This window comes from Cynoglossus semilaevis, chromosome Z, assembly GCF_000523025.1.
Source record: "Cynoglossus semilaevis isolate Cse_v1.0 chromosome Z, Cse_v1.0, whole genome shotgun sequence".
Lineage (NCBI taxonomy): Eukaryota > Metazoa > Chordata > Actinopteri > Pleuronectiformes > Cynoglossidae > Cynoglossus > Cynoglossus semilaevis.
The window spans coordinates 1,196,743-1,206,126 of NC_024328.1; the positions used below are offsets into that span (position 1 = coordinate 1,196,743).

The window sequence follows — 9,384 nt, forward strand, 5'->3', positions numbered from 1 at the left end:
GCCTCTCCTCAGTGCAAGACATATGAAAGCGAAATGAGAAATAGGATTCTCTGGTCTGATGAGACAAAGATTGAACTTTTTGGCCTTAATTCTAAGCGGTATGTGTGGAGAAAACCAGGCACTGCTCATCACCTGCCCAATACAATCCCAACAGTGAAACATGGTGGTGGCAGCATCATGCTATGGGGGTGTTTTTCAGCTGCAGGGACAAGACGACTGGTTGCAATTGAAGGAAAGATGAATGTGGCCAAGTACAGAGATATCCTGGAAGAAAACCTCTTCCAGAGTGCTCAGGACCTCAGACTGGGTTGAAGGTTCACCTTCCAACAAGACAATGACCCTAAGCACACAGCTAAAATAACAAAGGAGTGGCTTTGGAACAACTTTGTGACCATTCTTGACTGGCCCAGCCATAGCCCTGACCTAACCCCAAATGAGCATCTCTGGAGAGACCTGAAAATGGCTGTCCACCAACAGTCACCATCCAACCTGACGGAACTGGAGGGGATCGGCAAGGAAGAATGGCAGAGGATCCCCAAATCCAGGTGTGAAAAACTTGTTGCATCATTCCCAAGAAGACTCATGGCTGTACTAGCTAAAAGGGTGCTTCTACTCAATACTGAGCAAAGGGTCTGAATACTAATGACCATGTGATATTTCAGGTTTTCTTTTTTAATAAATTTGCAACAATTTCTACGTTTTTGTTCTGTCAAGATGGGGTGCTGAGTGTACATTAATGAGAAATGAAATGAACTTTTTTTATTTTAGCAAATGGCTGCAATGAAACAAAGAGTGACAAATTTAAAGGGGTCTGAATACTGTCTGTACCCACTGTGTGTGTGTATATATATATATATAACATGTTACGTGCAGTAGAAAATTTGATTATCATTATAAACACACCTTTGCCATTTATTACATTTTACTTAGATGATAGTTACATTTTAATTGTGATTCATCGTCAAAACTTTTCACATTCACAAAACTTTTCCCATTCTGTAAAATCATGGCTGGACCTTTCCCAAAAACATCTCTGGTCTATTTTATGTGTATTAATGGCTGAGTATGTTGGGGTGTAGGAAACACTGAGGTATATTTTTACTTTTACTGCTCCACAGTCCAATCTTTTTCTTCTGAGGTTTTTTCTTTTGCATAGTACCACTGACACTGGCAAAGAACACATTCAAACTGATCCCTTCACTTGTGTTCAGAACAAAACTGGAGGCTCTCACAGACAAAGAACCAGGGCAGCTGGAGAATGAGGGTGAGGAAGAAGATAAGATGGTGAAGGAGGAGGATCAGGGTGGATCTGAGGAGGGTCTGCCAGCCAGTCAGCCTCAACCTACAACAAGTCAAGCACTTCTGGAGGAGGAGGAGCTGAACATAGAAGAATACGATAGTGACTGACAAATACAGATCAACCAGAATGTCACACACTGTCACAATGTATTTGTCTCAGGATGTTGAGATTAGGAAGAATATCATCCCAGTTTACTCATTAGGATGATGATGACAATGAAATGTCTTTGTCTTCCAAAGTGTGAAGATGGTTAAGACGGCTGTTATGCTGTTGCACATTTTTCTTTTGCCTTATTTAGGTTATTTTCCACCATTCCATCTTTCACCATTCACCTTCAAAGCCTCATGTGAATGTAACTGTGTAGCTTTACAAAAATGCACCTGGGGATTAATCTTTATAATCTCACCAAGTGGCTATTAGTTAGCTGTTCTGTTTTATGAACTGAACTCCTGTCAGTATTTATTTAGTTTTGTGTTTATGTTCAGCACTTCGTTATTCTTTGTCTCCTAATGTTTTTGTTTTGTGGATTCATTGATGAGCCTGTAGTGAACTGTCTGTCCAGAGCATAGCTCGTTCACTCTTGCAGGTTGAGGAAAACAAACAAATAATAAAAAAACACCATATGAAGATGAAAGTTATTTTACTTTTGAAGTGTTGTTGTGGATAAAGTGCCTGATTTACCTTTTCTGAAACTATGGCTAAACAAAACGAATTTATCTTAACCCACCATAAATATCCAGACATTGGCGTTTGTGTTGCTTTGTGAACCACTCCCTAAAGTTCATTAAATAACTGATGTAATGTACATCACTTTACTTATGACTGTGTTGAGAGGTGCATGTTGTGACTGTGGCATTTAAGTTTCTTCAGTGTGATTCACACCTGGTACTTAAAGTAACCAAAAGCAGGAACTCCTCTGTCCCCATAACTCATTAATGCAAATGTTCTTGATGGACTTTGGTTTACCAGAATGATTGGTTTACAAACTCCTGTTTCTATTTGGAAGAGGCTGCTGATGCAGTAAGATAAGCAGTAAATATGATTTCAAGTTCTAGGCTTATGTCGGTAAAGAAAATTTAGTTGGACTTTTTGTTACGTTATAGATTTTTCTTTTCATGCTTGTGTCCCTGATAGATGTGTGTTATCAGTGATGATGCAAATGTGCCTTGTTCCAGATGACTGAGCTGATTGTGCCACACACACAACCACACTTCAACCCTTGGTTGAACTATGTCTTTAAATGCCAATTGTTATATGACTAGTTCAAATCTATTTAAGAATGTGAATAAAATTATGTGAGAACCTGTTGGTGCTCCTGTTTACCTAACTATTCATCATCACTCACACCCTTTCATTCAATATTTACATATGGAGCCTTTTTAAATGGGCCTTGAGGTGAGCGCCGACTAACTGTCTGCATCGTGAGAGTTCCCAAAGGACTTTCAAATTAAGAGCCGCAGTAGCATATTAAATGTTATAAAATTGCTTCCAAAGACTTTTTTTCTCAACAATGTTACACATCAGACCTGCAATTATAGGATACACTATAATTATTATAAATAATAATAATAGTAATAAAAACCCATCATGAATAACTTACATTTCTTGGAATGATTTCGCAGGATGAGCTTCTTCATCGATCAACGCAATATTTCTGATTTTATTTATTTATTTATTTTTATGTTTTGTACATTACTGTAGTGAAAGCATTTTTTATTTTGAAAATTAGACCGGACGTGGCTGCTCGCTGTGTACTGGAGTAAGTTTTTCCAGTCGCAGTACTGGAACGTAAACTAAGAACAGCTGGAGTCCCAACCAATAAAACACAGCAAAGCCACACTGACAAATGTGAAAAAGGCACTACGGAATATGAGTGAAGTTATTTTGGACTTTAACTGAACTTGCAAAACACATGTCAGTGGAAGAGAACCAAACTCCAGGGACGTCTGTAGTTCCAGTTAAAGGTACGAGGAAGTAGATCTTATGATGCTATTTTAACTTCATGAAGCAGCTGTACACAGCCAACTGTAGAACGGATGTTTAAATTGTTTTAATGGTTTGATTTCCTAACAATAACCTAAAGGTTTGTTTCTTGTGAATATATCATTACGAAAACACGAAGACGAGTTTAATATGAGAGATGAACTGTTAAAGGTCGCAAAATTGTAGAAGGAAGGAAAAGCAAACAAAACGTTTCCCAGTTCCAAGAACTGTAGTAATGTGTTATAAAGAAGTCCTGCAAGATCCATATTATTTAAACTATTTATAGATAATTCATTATAATTCATTTACTTTTTGGCTATTTCATTGTTATTTTATTTTTGGCCAAACTTCATGCTATTTTAAGTAATAACCTATGTTGGCTTCACAATTTAGCATTTTTTAGCCAATGGTAATAACTCTTTATGTGTTTTTTAAATTTTTAAATGCTGAGTTGTGAAGATGTCTGCCAATTTCTTGGAATATTCGAATAATAGAATTCTTACTGCACATTATCTTTTATAAAGCTTTAGCTAGTTTTTTATTTTCAGGTCAAAAGTCTTACACGTTTTAAATTGTTCTTGGTTTTATTTGTCTTTAAATTGATTTGCCATTTCTGGTTGTTGACTATGTTTCTGTTTTTTTTTTCTGTGTTGTTGGTTCAGTATCCAAGCAGCCTCAGATGCAAGGCCTCAGCCTGGAAGATGACATGGTGGACGGAGACCTAGGTGATGGGACGGAACTCAGAAAAACCCACAGTTCCTCCAGCAGGAAGACCCAAAGCTTAGGTGGCCTCACAGAGGGGACACTTTCCCAAACAAAGCTGGGATGCTGCAACTCTGAAGAAGCGATGGCCTGGATCTCAAAGTCTCAGCAGAAAGCTAGCTGGAAAATTCCACACTGCGGTGAGAACTTTATATTGTATCACCTATTGGATTGTCTAGCTGTCAGTCACACAAGGTTTATTCATTGATGATCACAGCTTAATGAAGCAAAATATGTAGTTCTTTTTGCCACCATGTTTGCTATTCCTACAAAAAATATGTGTACATTCCTACATTTCTGGTTGATATTTGATGACTACTTCTGAATTGTCCTGGATCACAATGCTTTTTGTAACAAAGCTTTGATAAAGTCAGAGTTTATTTAGCAGCTCATCAAAAAGCAGCTCACAGACACAATATGGTCAGACAGCAGCTGCTGTGTGATGACGGGTGGAAATACAAACAAAGAATACAGCAGGATGACAAACAGTGGTGAATGACGCCAGACATCGTGCTTACATGCACACACTCATACACACACACACACACATACTCATGTATCTATAGTTACATTGATTTGGTCACTAACTATTTTAGTCATTTCAGAATTAACACAGAGTGTCCACACTTTTTTGAGCTACTATTGTAATGATCAGGCTAAATTGATCTGCCTATATTGAAAACATTAAATATATAAATATATGCATTAATAAAAATATAAACATTAAATCATTAAAGTCCAGCAAAATGAGTATAGAGGACTTGACAGCTGCTTTGGAATCTATCAAGTTTTCTGTCACAGACAACAGTCGTTTCAGTGGAGTGTCCGGTTTCAAAGCCAGATCGTTTGGAGTTGATGAGGTTTCAGAAATTCTGTTACTTCTTTGAAGACTGCCCTCTCAGTGATCTTAAAAAAGGATTACAGTGAAAGCAAGGCAGTGTTCTTTTAGCAGCGATGTAACCTAAACAAAGTAAGAAAAATATCCTGATTTGAGTGAAGCGTTAATAACGTGTGATTGCAGCTGTGACAGTAGGGGATACAGATTGCAAGAGGTTGAATGGAACAGGGGGCTAGTGGACATGTAGTGGGGTGGCTACAGGTAACTGACCTAATATATAAACAAACTCTCACTCAGCAGGATCCCTGAATGACCTGTCCAAGGACGAGCTGAAAGACAGACTGCGTCAGGCGAGTGAGGTAGGAAGTTCAAAAATAAATATATGTCAAGTGCAGTAAGTGTATGATGACTGATGTACCGTGTGGGCAGGTGATAGATATGCTGTGCTGTGAGCTGGAGGTGGCACACCGTTACCTGGAGGGCAAATATCAGGCTCTAAAGATTCTCCAAGGAAAGGTTAAAGAAGACAAACACACACTTCACATTGATGTAATGCATTGGCCTCTTGCCCTAACCATTATGATTACAAATATTTGTTTCATCATAAGCTTAGGAATAAACCTAAATCCAATTATAACTTCAATCTAAATGTTGAATCCTAAAATAACAACGGTGTGTGTGCACGATAGCATGAACATATTGATATTTTCTGACGTTCACCTGTGTACAGCACATACAGGTATGCAGGTGTGTACACAGCTCTTCATTGTACCCACAAGGTGATTTTGTCCGAAAGCATCATTCATCAATGTGAGATAAGTTTTTTTTATGTAGGCCATTCTGGACAAGGCCACTACTCACACCAAGAGTCTGCTGCTGAAAAGCGACGAGAGAGCCAAAGCTCTGGAAAAGGTTGGTGGTTTTTCTCCTTCTCTTACGATTTGCTCAAATAAAGGCTTGGTCTGTTTATTCTAACAGTCTGCAGCAGGTTTGTGTCATGAACTAACTGTTCTCTTTCTAATATTTATTAAGCTAATGGTCTCTGATAGACAGAGCGCTAATTTATTCAATTACACTGACGGTAAACACGCACAGAGTAAAAGATATTCCAGGCATTGTTGATGGATTTTTGAAATATAGAAAAAAGCATGTTTTATGAAGTGGTCTAGACTTCACGTCATTACATGTTTATGAATGGCAACTGTTGTCATTATTCTGGAATGTTCATGGATTTTAAAAAATGTCACATGGAATAATCGGTGCTGTTAAGTTGAAGGCAACTGGACTGACCTGGTTTCTTTTAGTAGTTTCTTGTTGGCCAGGTTGGCTGTGTGCACGAGCTTGTTAATGACTGATAACCTATACAAAAATACAAGGAATATCATTAATGTCCTGAAGAAAAGCACTTATTTTCACCTTGAATTAAAAAACACATTTGTTTAACATTTATTTCACTACACTACTACTATTATTTTTGAAGTGTGAATTTTGTATTGTGTTGCAGGAGGTGAACAGTTTGCAGTGGGAGCTGAGCTTCAGTCAGCTTCAGATGAAGAAGGCTGAACAGTCCTGGGAGCAGAAATACAATGGGTCAGAGTTTTTCTCGACATCCTCTCTAGAACTGCACAAAATATTCTGTATATGTATCGTTACTGAAGGCTGAACCCTAACCCTAATATATAAATATCACCAGCATTATCTTATGTGCCAGTATTTCTTTTTATTTAATATTATATTAGGTTTTTGTTTAGAATAGAAAAATAATATAAATATATAAAATAATATATAAAATAATATATATATATATATACAGTATGTTTACCCTTTTCTCCATAATCAAATTGATGGTCAGTACATTTTTGCTGATTATCCTTATTAAATGCTACGTTACATTGACCCAACATGAACTTGTCATGATCAGACTTTTGACGGAGAACAAGACTCTGATCAACAGCCTGCAGGAAAGAGAGAGTGAGTTTCAGGAGCTGCGAGCAGAAAACTCTGGTAACTAATGACCACAAGAAAAGATTAATATTTTTTACTTGACAGTCTTTTTCCCCTTGTTGCTGTAGTACAACAATTTCCAGGTTGGGATCAATAAAAGTTCAATCTAATTTTCATGCACGTGCATGTGTTTTTACAGCTCTTGGTCGACAGTGCTTGGAGCTCCTCTCCATGTTAAACCTTAGGGAGCAGCGGGTGTATGAAGGAAGCAAACCCCAGTACAGCCCAGAGAGAAACACGAGTGTTCTGGAGGTGAGAGACAATTCATTATTTTATACTTATTTTATAAGTCACACGAGGTTCAGAGTTAATCTTTGAAATCCCACAAATGCAGATGTAGGTGACTCCTGGAAAAGGAAGCACGTTGAATATGACAGTTTATTGTCTGTTTATTGTATCCAATAAACAGACAATAAACTGTCATATTCATTAAATCTTAAACCACGTTGTTCTGCCTGGAGTGTCGAAGGTGCTTAGGAGAAGACAGTTAATACAAACATTCACACCTAAGACCACAAAGTCTTCAGTTAGTCCCAGGTTATCATGATCCTGAGTCCATGTGTTTTGGACAGGCAAACCCCCACATAAAAGCCATCATTTCTCAGGAATCAAACAAAAGACCTCGGCATTATTAGGCAACCAGTGATGAACACTCTAAGCTTTATAAGTTTAGCATAGGAAGGTGTGTTATTTGGAACACCAGCTGCTCTGCTTCAGTGTAGCTCTGTCTGTTTGCCAGCTGGCTGTGTTGGGGGCCTGTCGCTGTCCTGGAGTGGTGGAGTCATGTCCCTGCAGTCGTGCTGCAGCTGCCAGCAGGAAACGTCTTATCAAACTGCAACAAGAGGTAAAATACACAATTTAATTTTTGTTTACTTTTTTTTTTAGCTAAAATTTGCTGTTTTAATATCAGCATTTATAGACAAATAATTGATTGATTAATTAATCAGAATAACCACAAAATTACTCTGACCTACACGGCCATACTAACTAATACTAACTAATACTAACTAAATATTCCCATTATCTTATATATAGACATCAATTTTAAGTAAATAATGTGTAAGCTTAACTGTAACACTTTCAGTAAAGAGAGACCAAGGAAGGTTGAAACTGATAGTTAAATCATCACTGTCACCGATAAGGGATAACATTATATACATCATGTATCTTTTGTTAAACATAAAAAGTAACATTTGAATTTTTTCTTTTTTCTTTTTTGGTTCACTAAAATGTACACTTTTTTCTTTGTATTTATTTCCCTTGTTGCAAAAAGAATGTTGTTTAAAAGAAAAAAAACCCTGCCACATTAACAGCACCACCTTCTGTAAAAACCAAGTTTTTTAGATAATATGTCAGTCATGTTTGTTTTATCTCCTCCTAAAAACATTCTTTTCTGGAGTCTTTTTTATTTAGTTGTGGTCAACTCTGTTTCCTGCTGGAACCATAGAACCACAGTAGTTGGCATGTGTGAACCGGGCTGTGGTTTATTTATTGAACAATTTGTATTTTTTGTGTGTGGTTCCGTTTTGAATGTCTAGGAGAAACCTGAACTCGCCACAATGACACAAATCAATGTAGGGACTGGAGGAGATTGACAGCTGAGTAAATACAGTGCAGACCTAAATGTTTGGAAGGGGGAGGAGGGAGGCAGGAGGCGCAGTCTTGAACAGTCTTTGACTTCACAAGATTAGGAAACTCAATGCCATAGCAATCAGTGATAATAGATGACAAGGTGATTGAAAAAGACAGCTTCTATCTTTAGTGGTTAGGAATGCACCGATACCGATACAAGTATCAATATCTGGCCTGATACTTTATTCGGTACTTGGACTGAAAAACCAGCCAGTGTTGTGTGTTTTTCAACTAGTCTTCGGTTTGGAGGTATTCTAACATCAGGGACAAAGACACACAGAAACAAGGCTTACCGTAGTATCTTTCAACCTTGGGGTCACTATCCCAGGTGGGGTCACCTGTAATTATAATGCAGTCACCTAAAATGTCTAGTAATTGAAAAAAAAATACTAATAAAATATTTTTTCAACTAATGATCCTTTTTTTAGGTTATGATTAAAACACCACACGCACTCTTTAATAAGTACGACTTATGCAGTGTATAAAAATATCTGAGCTGATGCATCTTCATTAATGGCTGCGATTAAGTGACTGAAAAAATGTAAAGGGTCGCTTGGGCAGAAGTGTGTGATGTCAAAAAGTCACAAAAGCTATACAGTCACAAGACATAAAAGGATGGAAAACACTGACTTACTGTAGGATTTGTTCTGTTAAGATATCAGCAGTTTAATTAAACTCACGTGAATACTCTAATGTCTCCTGTCAGTTTGATGACACAGTGGATAGATGAGGAGTTTACATCTCACCAAGTCATTTTTATGCTGATTTTTTTCAGCTTGAAGCTCAGCGATACAGGAGAGAAGAAGCGTTAATGGTTGCAGATGCTTTTCGAATAGCCTTTGAACAGCAGCTGAGGAAGAGGAAC

General features: G+C 37.6%; 2 protein-coding genes across 3 annotated transcripts in view; both read left to right on the forward strand.

The window, feature by feature from the left end:
* The window catches only part of rad17 (RAD17 checkpoint clamp loader component), a 9,273-nt gene extending 6,669 nt beyond the window's left edge, over nucleotides 1-2,604 (forward strand). For both annotated transcript variants that reach the window (XM_008335624.3, XM_017043285.2), the window contains exon 17: nucleotides 1,212-2,604. In XM_008335624.3, coding sequence (XP_008333846.1) covers nucleotides 1,212-1,407 — 196 coding nt within the window. In that variant the 3' untranslated portion in view covers nucleotides 1,408-2,604. The remainder of the gene's footprint in view (nucleotides 1-1,211) is intronic.
* Nucleotides 2,605-3,037: 433 nt separating this feature from the next.
* ccdc125 (coiled-coil domain containing 125) overlaps nucleotides 3,038-9,384 on the forward strand; it is an 8,287-nt gene continuing 1,940 nt past the window's right edge. The window contains exons 1-10 of the mRNA XM_017042984.2: nucleotides 3,038-3,264; nucleotides 3,946-4,185; nucleotides 5,181-5,242; nucleotides 5,313-5,399; nucleotides 5,718-5,795; nucleotides 6,388-6,473; nucleotides 6,805-6,887; nucleotides 7,027-7,139; nucleotides 7,627-7,731; nucleotides 9,295-9,384. The exon at nucleotides 9,295-9,384 is cut by the window's right edge and continues 16 nt beyond it. Coding sequence (XP_016898473.1) covers nucleotides 3,213-3,264; nucleotides 3,946-4,185; nucleotides 5,181-5,242; nucleotides 5,313-5,399; nucleotides 5,718-5,795; nucleotides 6,388-6,473; nucleotides 6,805-6,887; nucleotides 7,027-7,139; nucleotides 7,627-7,731; nucleotides 9,295-9,384 — 996 coding nt within the window. The 5' untranslated portion in view covers nucleotides 3,038-3,212. The remainder of the gene's footprint in view (nucleotides 3,265-3,945; nucleotides 4,186-5,180; nucleotides 5,243-5,312; nucleotides 5,400-5,717; nucleotides 5,796-6,387; nucleotides 6,474-6,804; nucleotides 6,888-7,026; nucleotides 7,140-7,626; nucleotides 7,732-9,294) is intronic.